Here is a 24,287-nt window from a genome sequence, read left to right as displayed (position 1 = left end):
CCAGATAAATGGAAGCTGAGGGAGTTCGTTCCCACTAGACCTGCTCTACAAGAAAGTTTGTTATCAACAGACTGTCCTGCCAAAGGGAATCCTAGAGGTTCAAATAAAGGACACCAGACATTAACCTGAAGCTCTAAAGATCTCAGTAAAGATAAATACATTGGCAATTATAAAAGATAGTACAGTAGTCCCCCCTTATTTGTGGGGGATAGGTTTCAAGACCCCCAGAGAATGCTTGAAACCAAGGATAGTACCAAACCCTACATACACAGTCATGTGCCACAGAAATGACTTTTCCATGACAAACCACATACATAACACTGGTCTAATAAGATTATAATATATTTTTACTGTACCTTTTCTATGCTTAGATGTCTTTAGATACAAAGTACTTACCACTGTGTTACAACTGCCTACAGTATTCAGTACAGTAACATGCTGTACAGGTTTGTAGCCTAGGACCAACAGGCTATATATACCATCTAGGTTTTTGTTAAGTACACCTTATTATGTCCATACAATGATAAAATTGCCTAATGACACATTTCACAGAATATGTATTGATAAGCAACATGTAACTATATTTTTTCTTATACATATGTACCTATATGATAAAGTTTAATTTATAAATCAGGCACAGTAATGGATTAACAATAAATAATAATGTAACAATTATAACAATATACCGTAATAAAAGTTATGTGAATGTGGTCTTGGTCTGTCACTCTCTCAAAACATCTTATTCTTCTGTATGATGGGTAACTGAAACTGCCAAAAGTGAAACTGTAGGTAAAGGGGAATTAGTGTACTATTTTAATAACAGTGCACAACTCTTTTTGTTTTCTATGTGATTTAAGAGAATAATGCATTAAAAAATTAAGTCTAAAAGCTAGTATTATTATAATTTTGGTTTGTAACTCCACATTTGTTTTCTACATAATTTGGGAGATTAATGCATTAAAAATCATTAGTTTATGTTTCTGGATACAAAATGTATAAAGATGTAATTCTGTGACATCAGCAACTAAAAGGGGACAAAAGCTGTTAAAGAAGCAGAGTTTTTGAATGTTACTAAAGTTAAAATGGTATAAATTCTAATTAAAGTGTTACAACTTTAGAATGTTAAATGTAATTCCCATGGTAACCACAAAGAAAATAGCTAAAGAATATAAACAAAAGGAAATGAGAAAGAACTTTAAATATTTCGCCACAAAAAAATCAACTAAATACTGAAGACAACAGTAATACTGAAAATGAGGGATTAAAAGCTGTAAGACACATAGAAAACAAATAATAAAATGACAGAAGTTCCCCCTTAACAGTAATTATTAATACTTTAAATGGAAATAAATTAAACTCTCCAATCCAAAGATAGAGACTTGCAGAGTAGATTTAAAAAGAAGAACACGATTCACCTATAAGCTTTCTGTAAGAGACTCATTTTAGATGTAAAGACACAAATAAGTTGAAAGTGAAAGGAGAGAAAAGGATATTTCATACAAATTATTAAGCAAAAGAGATCAGGGAAAGCTATACTAATATTATATATAACAGACATTAAATCAAAAAAAGGTTACAAGAACACAGAAGGATATATATTAATAAAAGGTTGATATACATCAAGAAGATTTAACAATGATAAACCTTTACAAGCCTAACAGACTATCAAAATATATGAAGCAAAAATTGACAGAAGTGAAGGGAGAAATAAACAGTCCCACAATAACAACTACAGACCTCAATATTCTACTCTCAATAATTAAGAACAAAAAACAAAAAGGAAAAAAAAATTAAAAAACACACACAAAAAAAGAAAAAAAAATAATTGATAGAACAATCATATAGAAGACCAGTAACGAAACAGAGGACTTGGAAGAATATAGTAAACCAACTAGATCTAACAGGCATATACAGAACACCCTACTCGACAATTAAATAGTATGTATATGCTGCCTATGAGAAACTCACTTCACCTATAAAGACACACACAGAGAGTGAAGACATGGAAAAAGATTTCCATGCAAATGAAACCAAAAAAGAGTGAGAAAAGCTATCCTTGGATCAGATAAAATAAATGTTAAATCAAAAACTGTAAAAAGAGGCAGAAAAATAATTACATAATGATAAAGGGGTCAATTCAGCAAGAGAATATAACAATAATAAAATGTATTCAACACTGGAGCACCCAAATATATAAAGCAAATATTAATAGATCTGAAGAGAGACATACACTGCAATAATAGTAGGGGACTTCCAACACCCCACTTTTAGTAATGGATAGATCATCCAGGCAGAAAAATCAACAAAGAAATATCAGAGATAAACTACACTCTGGACCAAATGGACCTAACATTTATAGAACATTTCCATCCAACTCCTACAGAATACACATTTGACTCATCAGCACATGGAACACTCTCCAGGTTAAATCATGTTAATATATCAGGTCACACAAGTCTCAAGAAATTCAAAGAAAGCCCAAATTATATCAAATAACTTTTCAGATCACAATGGAACAAAATTAAAAATAACAAGAGAAACTTTAGAAATTATATATACATATGGAAATTGGAAATAGTACACATACATGGAAATTATACAAGCTCTTGAATGACTAATGGGTCAATGAAGAAATTAAGAGAGAAATTTAAAAATTTCTTAAAACAAATGAAAATGGAAACAACATAATAAAACCTATGGGACACAACAAAAGCAGTACGAAGAGTGTAGTTTATAGCAATAAACTACAACATAAAAATAGAAAAATTTCAAATACACAACCCAATGATGTACCTCAAGGAACTAGAAAAGTGATAACAAGCCAAACCCAAATTAACAGAAGGAATGACATAACAGAAATCAGAGCAAAAATAAACAAAATTGAGACTAAAAAAAAATATCAAAACAATGAAAAATTGGGTTTTTAAAAAGATAAACAAAACTGACAAGCCATTAGCTAGACAAAGAAAAAAAGAGATGACCCAAACAAATAAAATCAGATACCAAAAGGAAACATTATAATTGATACCACAGAAATACAAAGGATCATTACGAACTATTATGATGACTATACACCAATATATTGGAAAACCAAAGAAATGGATTAATTCCTAGACTTATAACCAACCAAGACAGAGCCATGTGAAGAAACAGAAAACCTGAACAGACCAATAACAAGTTCAAAGCATGAATGAAAAGTAGATTGAGCCCATCCTTCAAAGTGAGGTATCACAAGAATGGAAAAACAAGTACCCACATGTACTCACCATCAAATTGGTACTAACTGATCGAAACTAAGGTGCTCACATAGTAGTAATATTCATCATGTGCCAGTCAGATGAGGCGGGGTGGGGGTGAGTAAACTCACAACAAATGAATGCGAGTGCATTGTATGTGGGAAGGGCACACTTGCAGCCCTGGCTTGGATAAGGCTAAGGCAGCCAAAATTTATATATGCAGCCAAAATTTTTGTGCCCCTATAATATTCTGAAATTAAAAAAAAAAAGTATCACAACAAAGAAAGGGCCCAGGACCAGATGGCTTCACTGATGAATTCTACCAAGCATTTAAAGAAGAATACCAATTCTACTCAAACTATTCCAAAAAATTGAAGAGGAGGGAATACTTCCAAACTCATTCCATGAGGCCAGCATTAACCTGATGCTAAAAGGAGACCAAAATACAACAACAAAAAAACTACAGGCCAGTATCCCTAATGAACATGGAAACAATAAACCTCAACAAAATACTAGCAAACTGAATTCACTAACACATTAAAGAGATCATTCATCACGATCGAGTGGGATTCATCCCAAGAATGCAAGAATAGTTCAACATTATGCAAACCAATAAATGTGATACATCACATCAACACAATCAAGAACAAAAACCGTATGATCATTTCAACAGATGCTGAAAAAGCATTCAATAAAATCCGAGAGTCCTGATAAAAACTCTCAAAAAACTGGGTACAGAAGAAACATACTATGACAAACTCTCAGCTAGTATCATATCGAACAGGAAAAACCTTAAGGCTTTTCACTGAGATCTGAAACAAAACAAGGATGCTCACACTTTCACCGCCTCTATTCAACATAGTTCTGGAAGTACTAGGCCACAGCAATCGGGCAAGAGAAAAGAATTAAAGGCCATCCAAACTGGAAAGGAAAAAGTCAAATTATCCTTGTTTGCAGATGACATGATCTTGTATTTAGAGAAACGTAAAGATTTCATCAAAAAACTCTTAGAACTGATAAATTCAATAAAGTTATAGGACATAAAATCAACATACAAAATTAGTAGCATTTCTATATGCTAATAGTGATCACTCTGAAAAGGAAATCAAGAAAGCAATTCCATTTACAACAGCTATAAAAAAATTTCCCAGTAATAAATTTAAGCAAAGAAGTGAAAGATCTCTATAAGGAAAACTATAAAACACTGATGAAAGAAACTGAAATGGACACAAAGAATGGAATGACATTCCATGCTCACAGATTGAAAAAATTAATAATGTCTATACTACCCAAAGTCATCTACAGATTCAACGCAATCTCTATGAAAAAATTAATAATGTCCATACTACCCAAAGTCATCTACAGATTCAATGCAATCTCTATCAAAATACTAATGACATCTTAACAGAAATAGAAAAAAACAATCCTAAAATTCCTAGGGAACTACAAAAGACCCCAAATAGCTAAAGGAATCCTGAGAAAAAGAACAAAGCTGGAGGCATACTACATGACTTCAAATTATACTACACACCTATAGCAACCAAAACAGCATGGTACTGGCATAAAAACACAAAAACAAATGGAACAGAATAGAGAACCCAGAAATAAATCCACACATTTGCAGCTAACTCATTTTTAACAAGGGTGCCAAGAACATACCTTGGGGAAAGGACAGTCTCTTTAATAAATGATGTTGGGAAAACTGGATATCTGTATGTAGAAGAACAAAACTAGAGCCTACCTTTCACCACATAAAAAAATCATCTCGAAATGGATTAGAGACTTAAATGTTAAGACCTGAAACTATGAAACTACTAGAAGAAAACACTGGAGGAAATGCTAAGGGATACTGATCTTTGCAAAGATTTTTTTGGGGTAAGACCTCAAAAACACACGCAACAAAAGCAAAAACAGACAATGGACTACATCAAGCTAAAAAGCTTCTGTACAGTAAAGGAAACAATCAGCAAAGTGAAAAGACAACTTCCAGAATGGGAGAAAATATCTGCCAATTATCCATCCAACAAAGACTAATTACCAGAATATATAAGGATCTCTTCTGGTCTTTTACCCATTTTTAAATTGGATTATTTGGGTTTTTTTGTTTATTTGTTTGTTTTTGCTATTGAGGTCAAAATAATCTCAACAAAACCAAATAATCCAAAAGTAAAACAAACACATACACACACAAAATCCAATTAAAAAATAGGCAAAAGACCTAAAGAGAAACTTTTCAAAGGAAAATATACAAATGGCCAACTGGTATATGAAAAAATGCTCATTACTACTAATCATCATGGAAGTGCAAATCAAAACAATGAGATATCTCACCCTAGTTAAAACAGCTATTATTCAAAAGACAAAAAATAACAGATGCTGGTGAGGATGTGGAGAAAGGGGAACACTCAAACATTGTTGGTGGAAATGTAGAGTAGTATACCAACTATGGAAAAAAGTATGGAAGGTCCTCAAAAAACTCAAAATAGAACTACCACATGATCCCACAAGCTCACTGCTGGATACATATCCAAAAGAAAGAAAATCAATGACAAAGCAGACCACAAAAAACACTGGGGAAAGGAAACCCTATTTAAAAAATGGTCCTGGGAAAACTGGATAGCCACATGCAGAAGAATGAAACAGGACGCCTATATCTCTTGCCATATACAACTATTAATTCAAGATGGATAAAAAACTTAAAGGTAAGGCGTGGAACCATAAAAATTCTAGAAGTAGGAAAACTCTTTTAGACATCAGCCTAGACAAAGAATTTATGACTACGATCCCAAAGGCAAATACAGCAATAAAAAAATAAATGGGACTTAATTAAATTAAAAAGCATCTGTACAGCAATGGAAATACTCAGAATACACAGACAACCTACAAGAATGGGAGAAAATATTCACAAACTATATATCTAATAAAGAGCTACCATCTACAATCTACAAATAAGTTAAAAAGTCAGCAAGAAAAAAGCACTTTTATCCATCGAAAAGTGGACCAAAGACATGAACAGAAGTTTTTCAGAAGAAGATGGACAACTGGCCAACAAACATACAAAAAAACGTTCAACATTTTATTCAGGGAAATGCAAATTAAAACCACAATGAGATGCCACCTCACCCTGTCAGAATGGCCATTATTAAAAAGTCAAAAAACAATAGATGCTGGCATGCACGCAGAGAGAGAAAGGAACGCTTATACACTGTTGGTGGGACTGCAAATTAGTACAACCTCTATGGAAAACAGTATGGAGATTCCTCAAAAAAATTAATGTAGACTTACTATTCGATCCCACAATTCCACTACTGGCTATCTATCCAAAAGAAAAGAACTCATTTTATCAAAAAGACACCTGCACTTGAATGTTCATTGCAGCACAATTCACAACTGCCAAGATGTGGAATTGACCTAAGTGCTCATCAATTCAGGAGTGGATAAAGAAAATGTGTATACATATACACACCCATGGATTACTACTCAGGCATAAAAAGGAATGAAATAATGTCTTTTGCAGCAACCTTGATGGCACTGGAGCCATTATCCTAATAAAGTATCTCAGGAATGGAAAAAGAACAACCACATGTACTCACTAATAACCAGGAGCTGAACAATGGGCACACCTGGGCATACAGAGATGTAAAAGACATTGGAAACCAAGAAGGGGGAAGGATGGGAAGGACATGAGGGTGAAAACTTACCTACTGGGTAAGATGAATACTATTAAGGTGACGGACACACTAAAAGCCCCAACTTAAACATAAAAAGTATCCATGTAACAAAAGCATTTGTACCCCCTTAATATTCTGAAACACAAAAAAAGGAAACTGCGCATTTTGAAAACAACAAAAAAGAAAATCAGTATATCAAAGAGATATCTGCACTCTTGTTTATTGCAGCACTACTCATAGTAGCCAAGATATGGAATTAACCCAAGTGCCCATCAATGGATGAATCGATAAGCAAAATGTGGCATATACACATGATGGAGTATTGTTCAACCTTTAGGAGGAAATTCTGACATATGTTGCACCACGGGTGAACACTGAAGACATCAGGCTAAGTGAAATACGCCAGTTACAAAAAGACAAATACTGTATGATTCCACTTATATGAGGTACTTAGGGTAGTGAAAATCAGGGAGACAGGAAGTAAAATGGTGGCTTCCACGGACTGGAGGAAAAGGGGGAACGGTAGTTGTTTAATGGGTATATGGTTTCAGTTTGTAAGATCAAAAAGAGTTCTGGAGATGGATGGTTGGTGATGACTGCATAATATGAATGGACTTAAAACTACTGAAGTGTACACTTAATTGCTAAAATAGTAAATTCTGTTATGTGTATTTTACCGCAATAAAAAAATTGGAAAGAAATATACACTTCTTACAGGATATTTGGAAAATGCTAATTTGGAAAACTAGAAAGAACAGAAAACTACACTGTCATGATCCAAAGATTATCGCTGATAACTGAGTACATTTCTTTTGGCCTTTTCTTAATCGGTGCAGTTTACATTATCTTGATGATATCCCATATTTTTAATTTTAATATTTAAAAAAATTAACATGATTACATAAGTATTTTCTCTTGTCTTTAAAAACTTTGTAAACCTAATTGCAATGGATGCATATTATTCCAGAGAAAGGATGTATGATAAATTCATGATGCACTATTGTTGGACATCTTCATGGTGGCTATTTTCTCCTACTATAAACAATGCTTTGACATACACACATAAGAAAAAATTCACCCGTCCTGTATACCCTGAATCCAGCTTTTCCTAAAGTTAACATCTTACATAATCATGGCATAATTATCAAAATTAAGAAATTAACACTGTTATATTAACAAAAATAAACTGTAAGAGTTTAATAACACTAAACCAGAATTGTTATAATACAATGTTTTAGAGAAAAGTACTTAAAACACTACGTATTAATTATGATATGAACGAATGAGTGAAAGAGAAGAGGGTCAATCAGGAGAGAAAAAGATACATACTGGGAAGACAAAGACGATGAAGGCAGCCTTTGCTTACTTGGAGTTTTGCTTTGCTGCACATCCAAGTAAAGAGTCAGCAATAGGGAAAATTTTTTAATGATGACGACGAAAATAATAATTATTTATTTTACAAAATTTAAAAATAATTTATATTGAAAGGGAAATATGTTCAGGTCACTTGAAAGCAAACCTTTTACATGTATGTAATATATTTGTTTTATGCTACCTACCTTAAAAATTATAATACTTTCTACAGTGATGCTTTGACTGTGAGCATAATTCAAGGCGACATCCACATGTCTAAATATATAAATTCCAAGAAGAGGATTTCCTAATATCTTCAACGTAGATGCTTTAGTACTTATCCCATTCTGACATATCTCTGTCACATCTCTTCGTGGAAGTGCTAAAAAACAGAAATGTTCTTCAAGTTCTCTGCCATGTCTTCCACTCTCACGCATCTCCGACCTAAAAGAAGACAAATAATGTATGCAGTTAAAGGCAAATATCAACAGAATTTTCAAGAAGATAATTATTTCAGCTTACCACAGTTAGAAAGCAAGAATTCATAATATTCAGAGCTATCACTACCCTATGATGATAAGTTAGGCTGAAAATCATCTAAGGAACAAATTTGAGATTACCTGTCCAGGATTTATGATTATCATCATCACTGGCCTGTAATAGTAAGAGCTAACATTTTGGGAATGCTGCAAATATAACCAGTAGAAAGTCTTCAGCTTTACATGAATTTTGTCATTTTGTTCGCAACTTCCCACAAAAAAGTTATTATTGTTGTTGTAGCTATACACATTTTAAAAATGAGGTTTACAGGGTTAAATCTTGCCAAAGTAGCAAAGTGACAGAGTTGGAATTATATAGACCAACTTTCGTCTGTCAGGTTCCAGAGCTCAACTTCTTGCTAATTGTGTTATGGAGGGAAGAATGTGTATTTCGAAATCTCTGTTTCTACCTATACACTGCTCTATATCTTTACCGACATAGGCGTGCGTGGGTGCGTGCACACACACACGGTCAATTATTAGGGACATTCGCCATTCTTCAGGGATCTAGACAACAACTTGGAGAAACAAACTAATATTTTATTATAGGCTCCTATCTTAGCAGTAAGAAAATTATGAATCTTCCTCAGAAAAGATTATAATCTGAAGTAAAGATACTCCGGATTCTACTATTTCCATAATAAGACCCATTTATACATATAAAATATATATCCATCTCCCCTAATTGACAGACTAGATAGGATGTTCTATACGGCTTTCTCAGGAGTAAGAAGAAACAGGAATCGCCACATCAGGTGGTACAACAGAGAAGTTCAGACACTAGGGCAGAAATCTGGTTCCAAATGATTATTTGCAATGATGAACCTACAGAACCTAGCAAAGGAATGTATACACCACAAAAGGAAAACTGTTCTTGAAACCCACATGCTTCTAAAATTTATTTCCTGGAACACCACTCACAGAATTCATATAAAGGGTATCATGCATGTAAGTGTATTAATATTTATTTTATTTGCAAGAATGACTCACCATTAACAGTAGACAGAATCAAAACAAATGGCAACATTTACAAAGCAAGACTGGCTTATTAGATCATGACTACTTTTTTCCTAGCACCCAGTAATGTCAACCTTAACTTTTAGCTCCACATGTCAGCATTTCTAGCTCTCACTTTCAACTTCACATCAGCAGATCGTATGAACCACTAAGATCCGTTGACTGTTAAATTCTTTAAATTAAACTGTTAAAGTTTAAAACTTTTCCCCGTATTTCTGACTTCTTCATTGGTTTTTCTTGGGATTTGGAAAAACATTAACTTTCTGAGCAATGCCTATAAGGAATTCCCACACGGAAACACTAACAATACAACAGAGGATGGGAGGGAGGGAGGAAACTGAAGTATAAGCTACATATGAATATTATTTGAAGATACACCATGGTAAATTAAAGATATATAATGTAAAGCCTACAGCAGGGTTTTTCATGAGTGGCACCACTGACATTTTGGGCCAATTTTTTTTTTTTTTTTTAACCTAGTCATCTTGCTGGTCATTGTATCACCTTAAGGGGAGTTAGTGGAATGAAAAAATATACTAAAAATCTGATCCAGAGCTACAAAAACTACTGTAAATTAAAGTAGAAAATATTCCCAGGAATTTTATATTGTTTTTTTTTTTTTTTTTTTGAGACAGAGTCTCACTCTGTTGCCTGGGCTAGAGTGCCATGGCGTCATCCTAGCTCACAGCAAACTCAAACTCCTGGGCTCAAGCCATCCTTCTGCCTCAGCCTCCCAAGTAGCTGGGACTACAGGCATGCGCCACCATGCCCGGCTAATTTTTTCTATATATTTTTAGTTGTCCAGCTAATTTCTTTCTATTTTTAGTAGAGACAGGGTTTCGCTCTTGCTCAGGCTGGTCTCAAACTCCTGAGCTCAAACAATCCGCCCACCTCGGCCTCCCAGAGTGCTAGGAATACAAGTGTGAGCCACCGCACCCGCCCTATATTGTTAATAATACTGATAAATACTTTTAATTTCAATATGCTTTCAGAATTACATTTGAAAAACATTTAGACCTAAATATGACTCAGATAACAAAAATGACCAATAAAAAATAGCTTTTATTAAATAGAACTATTCCTGGATGTCACAATGTTAAGTGACAGAAACTCTAAGTCTTAAGACTTCCATATTAGAGAAAATAGGTAAAATGAGCCTTAAGAGTCTTTTGAATACAATAACATGTATTAAGCTAGGAATATGAGGAACTAGCATAAATAAACTGCTGTATTACCAAGAGGCAGTAAGCATCAGATTCTATGCTAATAGGATATTACTATTATCTTAAATATAAAGTAAGAGTTAAGAATAATGTTCCAGAAATGTCTTCTCATGTTTTTATGTAGCAATACTAACGAGGAATAGGTTTCAAAACTTGTCAAACTCTGAACTTTACACATAGCTTAAACTCTGGAGTAGAAAGCTGAAAATCTATCAAGCATTCAAGTGTTAAAATTTGTAGTTATACTCTTGCTTGTGGGTTTGTCATTTTGGTCATCATTTTAACTATTTTATTAAATATTAAGTAAATAAAAGACTTAGATGAGAAAACTCATCTTGATAGAGAAGTTATAAAGTTAGCAGAGCACAACTAATGAGTGGTAGAAATAGGACTGGAATCTTGCATATCTTTCTGAAAACCATGTACTTTTAAATCAACTGTTTTCCCACTGAAACCAACTACAACAGAGTAAAGGTGTAAGTGCCTCAGATGGAATGCCTATGTCATAGTTAATTATTAATACATCATCCCGAATGGGTTCCGAGACAACCTGCACATAGTAATCAATAATTTTTTATTCCTTAAATGAAACACTGGGAAATATCTCCAGTTCGAACTGGAAACAAACATACAAAAGAGGCATTTAGTTACTGTGGGTGACTAAAGGACAGAATGCAAGTATTCAAGTAAGTGTGCTTTTTAGAAAAGAGTTAAAGAAAATGAGGTTATTTCTTTGGAGAGCTTGAAAGGGAACTTAATAATTTTCAAATCCATCAGATTACCAGTGTTAAGTACCCACTGTTCAGCTGGCCCAAAGTGCAATACATGAAATGAAACAAAGACAGCTAAGGAGAAAATGGGATTCAACAAAACCTAAGTATGAAGGAAATGGGAGAAATGTGCTAATTCACACAGATCTAGAGATGAGTGTATTCATTTTCTACAGCTGCTATAACAAAATTCCACAAACTTAGTGGATTAAAAAGGATAAATTTATTATCTTACAGTTATGCAGGCAGTAAGCCAGACCTGGATCTCACTGCGCTAAAATCAAGGTGTCATCTGGACTGTGTTCCTTTCTGAGCTTCTGGGAGAAGATCCCTTTCCCTGTTGTCAGAATTCAATTACTAGCACTTCTAGGACTGAGGTCCCCATTTCCTTCCTGGCAGTTAGCTAAGGGGCCTTCTCAGTTTCTAGAAGCTACTAACATTCCTTGGCTCATAATCTCCTTCCTCTATTTTCAAAGCCAACAAAGGCAGGCTGAGAGTCCCTCTCAAATCTTTTTTTCTTACATCTCCTTTCTCTAGTCCATTCTTCTGTTTTAAAAAGCTCATGTGTCATCATACAATATAAACATTTAATGGAAAAATAAAAATGGAAATTGCAAAAACAAAAACCCTCACGTGATTAAGCTGGGGCCACAGAGATAACCCAGGATAATCACTCACCTACAGGTCTGTGACCTCAATCACATCTGCAAAGTCCTTTCTACCACATAACATATTCACAGGTAGACACATCTTTGGGGGAGCATTACGCTGCTTACCACAGTAACAACTAGGCCTACAGGCTTCCCTGTTCACAGCTACCAGGAAAGAAACAGACTTCATCTTCTCAGGATTTCCAAACAAGTCTCATGCTGTGTTCTACTGATCTATAATGACTACACCTGTACATCAGTAAACCAATAAAGCAAGGGGAACTGGACAAAGAATGGTTTAGACTAATTATGTAAGATGATCTAGAACTGTTTGGAAAACTGCAGTCTAATACAGTCTACTCATTTGGCTACCCTTTATTTATACACACCATTCTTCCAACACACATACTTTCAAAAATACTCATGCCTACAACAAAGCACTTTTAATCCACCTCACAAAGGGAAGAACCCAAAGTTTCATCTAATTACATCTAACTCCAGATCCATGATGTAAGTATATGCCTTCATTCCCAACAGGTCTGGATACAGATCTATATAATCAAGATCCATTTACACAACATATGGTTAAAAGCTCAAATTATCTATACTCAAAACACACTGGTGGAGAAAAAAAGACGATAACTACAATAAACAAAAGTGAAGAATGACAACAATGGTCAATGTTAACTGCCCCTTAGCACAGAGTATATCCTTCTATATAGTAGGAGCTGGGATTCCTCGCTCTCAAAATTCCAAAGGCTAGTAACAGTAACCATAGCATAAGATCTTGTTTAGACAATGGCTGAGACTAAGAATTTCTGTCTCCTGGCAATAAGCTTCTGAGAGCTTCCCATCACCTGAGGCCCTAAATCTACTATGGCCTTTACCTACTGGATTTCAATTTGAAACTGTTTCTTCTCCCCAGAAAGCACTTAAAATACAGTCATGCACTGCATAAGATGTTTTGGTCCATAATGGAGTGAATATACAACAGTGGTCCCATAAGATTATAATGGAGCTGAACAATTCCTGTGGCCAGTGATGTTGTAACCATCATAACGTCTTTGCACGATGCATTAGTAACATTTGTGGTGATGCTGGTGTAAAAAACCTACTGTACTGCCAGCTGTATAAAAGCATTGCACATATAATTACGTATGGTACATAATCCTTGATGATAACAATGTTACTGGTTTTTATATTTACTACATTTTTTATTGTGAGCATATACTCCTACTTATTTAAAAAAAAAAAAAAGTCAACTGCAGAACAGCCTCAGGCAGGTCCTTCAGGAGGTATTCCAAAGGCAGCACTGTCACCACAGAAGATGACAGCTCCATGTATGTTATTGCCCTTGAAGACCTTCTAGTGGGACACGATGTGGAGGTAGAAGGCAGCGATATTGATTATCCTGACTCTGTAGGCCTAGGCTGATGTGTGTGCTTGTGTCTTAATGTTTAACAAAAAAAGTTTAAAAAGTAAAAAAAGAAAATTTTAAATAGAAAAAAGCTTATAGAATAAAGACATAAAGAAAAAAATGTTTTTGTATAGCTGTGTAATGTGTTTGTCTTTTAAGCTAACTGCTGTTACAAAAAGAGTCAAACTTAAAAAAAAATTTGAAGTTTATAAAGTAAAAGTTATAGTAAGCTAAGGTTTATTATTGAAGAAATTTTTTTATGGATTTAGTGCAGCCTAAGTGTACAGTGTTTATAAAGTCTACAGTAGTGTAATGTCTGAGGCCTTCGCAGTCACTCGCTGACTCACCCAGAGCAACTTCCAGTCCCGTAAATTCCATTCATGGTTAAGTGCCTATACAGGTGTGCCATTTTAAAAATCTTTTATACTGTATTTTTACTGTACCCATTCTATGTTTAGATCTACAAATACTTACCACTGTGTTACAACTGCTTATATAATAGTATTCAGTACAGTAACTTTCTGTACACAGGTTTATAGCCTAGAAGGAGGAAGCTATACCATATAGCCTAGGTGTGTGGTAGGCTAAACCATCTAAGTTTGTGTAAGTATACTTTATGGTATGTTCATACAACAACAAAATCACCTCATGATGCATTTCTCAGAACATATCCCTGATGTTGAACAATGCATGACTGTGTATTTTCACTACATAAAGTCAAGGTGTTCCACTTACCAAGCAGAAAATATTTAAAAGGAGTTATCTAGGAAAGACCTAAGGCAACATATTTGTGCTCTACCACACTTATCTCCTGCTAAATCTCGTTCCCTGTAAAACCATATTTCACACTAACTTCCAAAAAATGAATTCTCTACTTCGAGCTCATCCTGCAAAGCTGAACTGTGAAACTAGGCCATAAACAGAAAGGATCTTTTTTATTGAATGTGAATTTTCTATTATTTAAAAAAAAATGATCTCTCCTGGGTCTTAGCAAGGCACTCTAATATCTTCAGTTTTTTTGTATAATTAAACTACAGCGACATGAAATACATGGTCTTTGCCCGAAGTGGAGATAATCACCAACCTCCCATCTGGGAACAGTATGGATACTTATTGCCTTCTTCCCCTGAATTAAATCCATATTTTAGAATCTCTTACCTGAACGTACTTCTTTCCCAGTATACCAAGTTCAGTTTCAATTGGGATACCACTGACTTCAAGTACAGAAACACATTCAAAATGGCTTAAAAATAAGCTACCTTCTCATAACAAGAAGTTCAGAAATAGGCAGTCTTTCTCAGGGTTGACTGATTCTGGGACTCGAGATATCATCAGGGATCCAGGTTTTTCCCGTCTCTGGCTGTCCTTAGCTTTAGGGTCACCCTAACACTAGTCTTATTACTATCCCAAGAATGCCACTATCAGTAGTTGGTTGGCTTCTCTTTCCCAGAGACCACAAGCCAATCTTTCATCAGTGTGTCAGTGGTCTAACCTGGTTTAATTCTTGCCACCCTTGGAACTAATCATTGATAACACGGCTAAAATTAAACACGAATGACTCAGACTACACATCTGGGATGGAAAGTAAATTCAACCAAACACATTAAGCTGAACACTGACAATGTTTAAAATGACATCCTTTCACATTAATTTGAAATGTTTAAGTTATCTTAAAACAAAAAAGGGCCAAACTGATACAAATAGGGCGAAAGAGTTAAGGGGAACTGAATCCACATTCTCTCTTACCCATTAAGGCCAGCTCAAGTTTCTTAACTCCTCAAAACTTGAAAAACTCTTCGAAAGAATAATCAGTCTCTCACCAGTGTACCTATATCTTTATTATGACATATTATTTTATATTTAGCTGTGTATCTTCTCTACCAGAATGTAAACTCTTTAGGGCTGAGGAGAAAACTTTATTCTTTTTCTCTCTAAGGGTATCAAATATAATGTATGACACAGTAGGCACTCAAGTGTTCAATGAAAGATCAAATACACACGTTTAGATTATGTGTTTCTGCTGACTTCACACATAAAGGGTACACAGAATACAGATAAGAAGTGGAGATTAGTATCTTTTTGGAGCTATTGCTTTTCCTGAGACTGCAGATTTACGACGTTGTCATTTCCTCTAAGAGAAGTGATGAAAATAAAAGCCAGAGGTAGTCAATGTTATTAATACTTTCTCTTTTCTTCTTCCTATTCTATTAGTCTCTTCCGCTAACCATCTGTTTACTTTCCTTTTATTTTTGTTTCGACCTGTGCCATAAAGCCACTTAAGAGTATTTCCTAGCATCATTTTAAAAAATGAGATAAAAGTTTAACTTAATTTGACACTGAAGCACCCACTGTGTTGCCAGACTCCGTCTTACACTATGGACCCCAAAACAAGTAAAACACAATATAGTAGGGGAATGAGACACAAACCAATATATTGTGGTAAGTCTTAACAAAAAGATTATAAAGTACCATGGGAAACAAATGAGTTTTTGTCTATTTGGGAAAATACCTAAGAAAACAGTAAATCCTATACCTGTTGGTCATTTAGAACATTGTAACATGTCTTAAGACCATTGAGTAGTTGTTCTGACTTTTCTGTAACACTAGCAAGGAGAAATAACTGGTTGAAAGGACAAAATTTTAAATGCCTAAAAGAACCAAAATCAAAGAACAGTGCCAGGAATTCATTTTTGATCAAACTGTTCTTTCAATCTGGATAGATCCAGGATATATCCAGTTCTTTCCACTTTGAAAGCTGTGTTTTTTTTAGAGGGAAGATAATGTGCCACAATGAACTGTCATTCCCACCCATTCCAAATCTCCAAACTGACACCAGTGTGGCAGCATGTTTGAGTCAAGAGGAGCTGATTCTAAAAAACACAGAAACCAAAGCATTCCAAAGTAAGTTACACATGTGGGTCTCTCAAGCTGTACTGAAGTTTTAAGTTAAAAATGTGAAATGGTAAAGGAGAAAAATTCAGAAGAAAATGAAAATGCTAAATTGTGCTCACATAAGATCTATAAATATAAAATGCTTAATTATAATGAGAACTTTGCATATGCTTACTCCTTCTTATGAAATAACAATAATGTAATGTGCCTTTCCAAAAAGCTGAAGAGGAACTTTAAAAAATTAAGCATCAGAAATAGTGACATCGACCCTGAAAGAGTGGTTCTGGTGGAATGGCAGGAAACAGCCAGATATAATCCTTTCAAATTAAAACATCAATTCAGTCTCTTAAGGTTTGGGGTCAAGAGAAAAATAAGTTACTTTCTGATTACTTTAATTGCTATTTTACCTGTGGGGTGAGGTAGGGATCCATCAAATGGCTGCTTAATACATGTGTTCATGCATACTTCTTAAAAATTTATCAGGATTAAAAAGTTGGAAGAGGGTGTTTGAAATCTGAGTTCATTAGTGTATAAAATTTACTTACTAATCAAAGCTCATATTTAGCTTTCAATGTTATGAAGGGCAACACTGAAGGTAACGATAATGATCTGCACTTATTTTCTCAGTAATACTTGTTAAATCGCAAATGGTGGAAATAAATTAGCATAAGACTCCACACTAAAAAACAAAATAAAATCTCAAACTTGTTTATTAGTTCACAGCTTACCTCTTAGCACTAAAATTTTTTTCCAGTTCCTCATTGTGAACCAGTTTTGTATCCCCAAACTGCCATGATGATTGTAGATCACAGCTTACGTCAAGCCTGCACTGGTTAAGAGTATCGTGTATAAAACCATATTCTCTAGTATTGGTGCTACAAGGTGACAAGTAAACTAAAGAAAAAAGGGAAAAAATAGTTATTTGTGTTTAAAATGACATTACTGTACATCTGTACAGTATCAAACCCAGGAAAATGACATTGCTACAATCCACAGATCTTAAGACTTTACCAGTTTTATACCCGTGTGTCAGTTCTATGTAATTTTATCACATGCATAGCTTCATGTAACAACCACTACAAGATACAGAACTGTTCCACCACCACAAAGACCTCCCTGATGCTACTTCTTTATATATGTATGCTCATACTGAAACCCACCACCCCCCATCCCTATTCCCCTGCCCTGTCCCTAAATCCCGGAAATCACTCATCTGTTTTCCATCTCCAGATTTTTGTCATTTCAAGAATGTTTTGTAAATACGATTTTGTAGTATGTGACTTATGGAGATCTCATTTTTTTCACTTAACACATTGCTCCTGAGCCAATCAAATTGTTGTGTGTATCAGGAGGTCATTTCTTTTCACTGTTTAGTGGTATTCCACGGAATACTTTTAACTATTCACTCACTGGAAATCTGAGTGGTTGTCAATTTTTGGCTATTACAAATAAAGCTGCTACATACATTCATGTATAGGTTTTTGTGTGGACATAAGGATTCACTTCAAGGATAAATGTCCAAGAATATGACTGCTGGGTCATAAGGTAGCTGCATTTTTAGTTTTTGTTTTTTATTTAGAGATGGGGTCTTGCTGTATTGGCCAGGGTGGACTAGAACTCCTGGGCTCAAGCATTCTTTGGCTTCAGCTTCCTGAGTAGCTGGATCTAAAGGAAGTGCTACTGCACCACGTTGCATGTTTAGTTTTTAAAGAAACTGGCAAAATGTTTTCCAGAGTGGCTGTGCTATCTTATATTCACACCAGCAATACATGAGCGATTTGGTTTTTCCACATGCACATCAGCATTTGTCATTGTTAGTCTTTTCTTTTTTAGCCATTCCAACAGGTGTGTGGTTATCTCTCATTGTGGTTTTCATATGCATTTTCTTAATGGCTATGATGTTGAATACCTTTTTATATGCTTATTTGCCACCTGTATGTTCTCTTTGGTGAAAAATCTGTTCATGTCTTTTTCCTGTTTTCTCATTGATTGTCATCTGTACAATGACAAGTATATGTCTGATGTAAGACACAAAATAAATGAGTACTTGGAATTTCCATTAACAACTGAGGGTAACAATTTATATTTAAGTTTCTACAATAGTAATATGGACCTCCTACACTTAATACTGTAGTTATATAGTAAGGCTTAATATTTGATAGAACAAGTTCATACACTTTATTCTATTTCAAAATTGTTTTAACTATTATATAGTTTCTTTGCCCGCCCACATAAATGTCAGAATAAGCCTGTCTATGTACAAAATGTCTTGCTGGGATTTTGATAAGAACTGCAATAAACCTAGAGATGTATTTGCGGGGATTTGACACCTTCAAGGCTTTTAATTCATAAACACAGTTCGTCTATTCATTTATACAGATTTTGATTTTTTATCAGCATTTTGTATTTTAAAGCACGAAAATTCTGTACATTTTGTTAGATTTATACCTAAGTATTTCATTTTATGAGTTATTGTAAATGGTACTGTTTTTCATTTTGATTTCCAGGTATTCTCTGCTAGTATATAGAAATACAGTTGGCCCTTGAACAATATAGGCTTGAACTATGCAGGTCCACTTACATGCAAATTTTCTTCCTTCTCTGCCATCCTTGAGGCAGCAAGACCAACCCCCTCCTCTCTTCTTCAGCCTACTCAACATGAACACAAGGATGGAGGTGATCCCCCACTATGCTGATCTACTTTCACTTAATGAACAAATATATTTTCTCTTCTTTATGCGTAATATTTTCTTTTCTCTAACTTATTTTATTGTAACATAGTATTTAATACATATAACATACAGAATGTGTTAATCAACTATGTTATCATTAAGGCTTCTGGTCAAAACAGTAGGCCATCAAGTTTTGGGGGATCGAAAGTTTTACATGGATTTTTCACTGTTGGTGGGGGGATGGTACTGCATCCTCCACGTTGTTCAAGGGTCTACTGTGCAGTTGGTTTTTTGTAATTTGATCTTGTATCCAGTGACCTTGCTGAACTTATTAAGTTCTAGGTTTTCCTCTTTTCTTGGTAAATTCCTTGGCACTTTCTATATAGACCGTCTGTCCTCTTGAAACAGGGATGATTTCATTTCTTCTTTTCTAATCTATATGCCTATTAATTGTTTTCTTTGTGTGTGCTGGGTACAACTTCCACTATTATTTTGAGTAAGAGTGGTGAAAGACAATATTCACCCCTGGGTTTTAGTGTAATAATTCATTTTACATACTGAATTCAATTTGCTTGTATTTTATTTAAGGTATCTGCATCAATGATCACTGGATACTGGTCTGTGGTTTTTTGGTATAATATTTGTCTGGTTTTGGAAACAGAGTAATAGTGACCTCATAAAATTATCCTCTCCACTTCTACTTTCTGTAGTATTTGCATTCTTCTTTAACTTAATTGTTTAGTAGAATTCTGTCAGTGAAACCATCTGGGCCTTAAGATTTCTTTTCCAACAATGAATTAAATTTAATAGACATAAGGTTATTTAAATAATCTATTTAGTATTTTGAGTGTTTTGGTAGTTTGTACTTTTCCACAAAGCCTATAGGTTGGTAAGGATAACCCATTTCATTCTTGATAGAGGTAATCTGTGGCTTACACCTGTTTTTCTGTGTCAGTCTTGCTAGAGGTTTGTCAATTTTAATTATCTTTCCAAACAACCAGCTTTTTCTGTTTCACTGATTTTCCTTTCATCTGCCAGCTTTGGGCCTATCTTGCTATTCTTTCTCTGGTTTCTTAAGGTGAAAGGCTAGATTACTGACCTGAAACCCTTCCTCTTTTCTAACGTAAGCATGTAGTGATATAAATTTTCTTGTTAGCAATCCTTTAACTATGCCCCTCAAATTTTGATAATGTTGCATTTTCATGTTTATTCAGTTTATGTACTTATTCCCCTTCAAATATCATAAATGTTTAGAAATGCGCTATTTACTTTCCAAGTACCTGGACATTTATTTTTCTGTTATTAATTTCTACTTTGCATGTGATCAGAGAACACATTCTGTACGATTTCGATTGTTTTAAGTATGTTGAGATGTGTTTCATGGCCCATTTTCTATCTTGTGCGTATTCCAAGGGTGCTTGAAAGAAACTTAAATTATTGATTTTAGATATATGCACTCAATGCTATAAATTTCCCCCAAAACACTGCTTTCACGGCATCCTACAAAATTTTCCATTTTCAAGGTATTTTAAAATTTCTCTTCAGATTTCTTCTTTGATCCATTTAGTATTAAGAAGTGTGTTATTTAAACTCCAAGTATTTTGAGATTTTCCAGTTATCTGTTACTGATTTCTAGTTTAATTCTACTATGGTCTGACAGCAAACATTGTATGATTTCTATCATTTCAAGTTTCTTAAGGTGTGTATTTTGGCCCAGATGTGGTCTATATTGGTGAATGTCTCATGTGAGCTTGAGAAGAATGTCTATTTTGCTGCTGTTGGATGGAATAGTCCATGGACGTCTGTTATATCCAGTTGTGTGATGGTGCTGAGTTCAACTATGCCTTTACTGATTTTTTGTCTGCTGGATATGTCCATTTCTAATAAAGAAGTATTGAAGTCTCCAACTATCATAATGGATTCATTTATTTCTCCTTGCAGTTCTATCAGTTTTTTGCCTCACTGAGTTTTTATTTCAAATATTTTATTTTTCAGTTCCAAATCTTCTATTTGGTTATCCACATATTTCATTTCTTTGATGAGATTTTCTACTTTTGTTTCAAAAATGTAATTGCTGTACAAACATCTTTATGATGGCGGCTTTAAAAGTCTTGTCAGATAATTCTAACATCTGTGTCATCTTGGCATTGGCATCTACTGGGCATCTTTTCTCACTGAAATTGAGATTTTACTGGTTGGTGGTTTAAGATGAGTGATTTTTATTATATCCTGGTCATTTGGGGTATTGTTGTAAGACTCATGATCATATTTAATCCTGCACTTTAGCAAGCCTTTACTAAAACCATGCTGGCAAGAAAAACTGCTGGCAGGCAAAGGGAGGCACTGACTCTTTATTACTATGCAGGGCTAAAATCCTGGCTCTCCACAGGGCCTCTACTGAAACCCTCAGGGGTATCCTGTTACCACTGAAAAGGGGTGAAGTCCATGCTCCTCATTTATCCTCCATTGACACTGTGGGAGGAGACAGATGCCTTGTTACTTGTTGGATGTGGCACCACAAGGAAGGAGAAGGGTACCTTGCTCCTGCTTGGCCAGGCTAACTAAGAGTCCAGGCTTCCCACTTAACCTTTTGTGACACCACCCCAGCAGGAAAGAGGAGCAGCATGTTTAATGTCAAATAGGTTTTTGTCTTTCTAGGCTGCCCCTTTTTCAGTCCTTTGGAAAGAGAGAACAGGCTTTTCTTAGGGCTTTTTTTGAGGGGGTGGTCTGTGTCAGCTGGCATTTCTGGGTTGGAGGAATCCAGTGTGAGGCATGGAGGAAAAAAAGAAAATCCAGAAAACTTACTGTTATGTCATTCCCTGAGTCCCAGGGTCATAGTTGGTCTTTTTTCTCTCCATCTTTGAAAGTCTTCTTACATTTGTCTTGTATATAGTGTCCAAAGTTTTTAGGTGTACTTAGTGAGAGGGATGAGAGATGTGTCTACTCCATTTTGTGCAGAGCCAGAAGTACATGAGTGTTTAAAGAATTAAAGAGCTGACTTAACTTCATTTTATATAGAGTCAAAATGAAAGATGAACATAAAACTAAGAATCAGAGAGATACAGTAATAGTTTAAAAAATCCTATCTTCCATAGACATATTACCTTTCCCAGCTGTCCTCCTTATCTTGGGAATGGTGAATTTCTTCAAAGGATTGACTTCTACGCCAGTAATTAACAAAGGTTCACTGGTTGAACTCATTTTCCACAGTGTCTTATGTTTAGCAACCTTCTTCATTTCCATTTTGTTGGTGGCCTAAAAATCAACCCAAAGTTATTAAGCAAAAGGTCAATAAATACATAAAAGGCAATGGCAGTAAAATCATTTAAAAATTCTTCCAAGGAACTGAATAAAAATATATTCTTGGTCACACTGTCAACAGGTTTCCATCTAAATTTTCCACGTTACTCAAAATAGAAAATAGATTAACAACTTTGATTTCTACATAATATTAAAAATATTTAAATTTTAGTTTCTAACAGATCCTTTTCTTGTAATTCATGTAATTATAATTGGGTAACCAAAAACCTTCTGTGCTCCTGAAAAGCTTAAAGACTTCTAGAATTAACAATTTTTATTAAACGTGGTAAAATTCTTAATACTCCATTTTTAAAAAGTATTTTTCACATATACGTCTGTGACTAGAATGATATAAAGTCAGAATCTCTGGGTTTAGGAGAAACTTACAATCAACACTGCATGACTACCTTACAATTAATGGCCAGTAACAGTCAATTGCTCATTGGCTGCTGTTCCATAGTATTCCACAAATACCTAAGACAACATCAAATACGTTATACTAGTAGTAATAAAGATAATACCTCCCCTTTTCTTTCTCCCTCCTTCTCTCTCTCCCCAGCCTCCTCAACCCCCTACACAAACAACACTGATTCTTAACCTCTCAAGTAGAACTCAAACTGGATATCGAACGAAAGCTATGGAATCCACTGAGAAATATATATAAGTAGGTATTTTTCATACCATTTCATAATATGCTTGATGAGCCTCCTCATACCTACCAACTGCTTAGTGCAAACATTAGATCACAATCCAAATTAAAATATGCCAAAATTCTACAGAAGGATCGCTAAGGATAAGATTCTACAGGAGGTTCACAAAGGATTTCTGCCCCCAATCCTCTTCTCTGCCCTTTATGAAAGGGGATCTTGCAATCTCCCATTTGAACATGGATTAGAATAGAAAATGAAAGAAAGAAGAAAAGAAAACCGGTCCTTCTCTCATTCAGCCTCAATGACAGACACTACTGGGGTTCTGTCTTCTCACAAGAATACCTAACTCCAAAGATAGTTGTCAAGACTGTTATGTTCACCTGGCAAGTTACCAAAGGGAAGAAGGGAGAACAATTTATTTAGAACGACTGATATTACAAAAACTCTTCAAATAGTCATGATGTGTATCAATAGCACACAAAGGTATAAAATAATCATTTGCATATACTTTACCTGAAAAGCCAAGTGCTAAGACAATCCTCAATATTGCCTTTAACTACAGTTAAATTACACATTGAGGAAAGCTGTATGGTTTCTTACAAAATATTTCTGCAGTAGAATTTACTAATATAGGAAAGACTTAAGAAATTCACTGATTTTGTTCCTCAATGCTTAGGAAAATACTTTGTCACAGAGAGGTAAGTTTACAACTGAAAAAGGATAAACATTCGGGGCACAAAAGTATTCAATATCCTCCATTCAATAAGTTGCTACCAGTAGTTTTTCAATTATTACCTTTCAAGTAGGAATAATTCCCCTTTAACTTCAGGCTGAACAACTCAGCCATGTTAAAGCAATAACAAATTCATACATTTCTTTACACTTATTATCACAGAC

The 24,287-nt window shown here is 34.7% G+C and overlaps 1 protein-coding gene across 1 annotated transcript in view; it reads right to left on the bottom strand.

Moving 5' to 3' along the window:
• Positions 1 to 22,683, bottom strand: part of TEX15 (testis expressed 15) — a 50,118-nt gene extending 27,435 nt beyond the window's left edge. The window contains exons 1-3 of the mRNA XM_012648554.1: positions 22,545 to 22,683; positions 17,497 to 17,662; positions 8,467 to 8,704 (exon numbers count right to left, since the gene is read on the bottom strand). Of these exons, the coding sequence (XP_012504008.1) occupies positions 8,467 to 8,704; positions 17,497 to 17,662; positions 22,545 to 22,683 (543 nt within the window). The remainder of the gene's footprint in view (positions 1 to 8,466; positions 8,705 to 17,496; positions 17,663 to 22,544) is intronic.
• Between the last annotated feature and the right edge of the window lie 1,604 nt (positions 22,684 to 24,287).

This window comes from Propithecus coquereli, unplaced genomic scaffold (assembly GCF_000956105.1).
Source record: "Propithecus coquereli isolate 6110/MARCELLA unplaced genomic scaffold, Pcoq_1.0 Scaffold29, whole genome shotgun sequence".
Taxonomy (NCBI): domain Eukaryota; kingdom Metazoa; phylum Chordata; class Mammalia; order Primates; family Indriidae; genus Propithecus; species Propithecus coquereli.
Note: the sequence above shows the minus strand (reverse complement) of the source record. Positions and strands in the feature narration are given on the sequence as shown.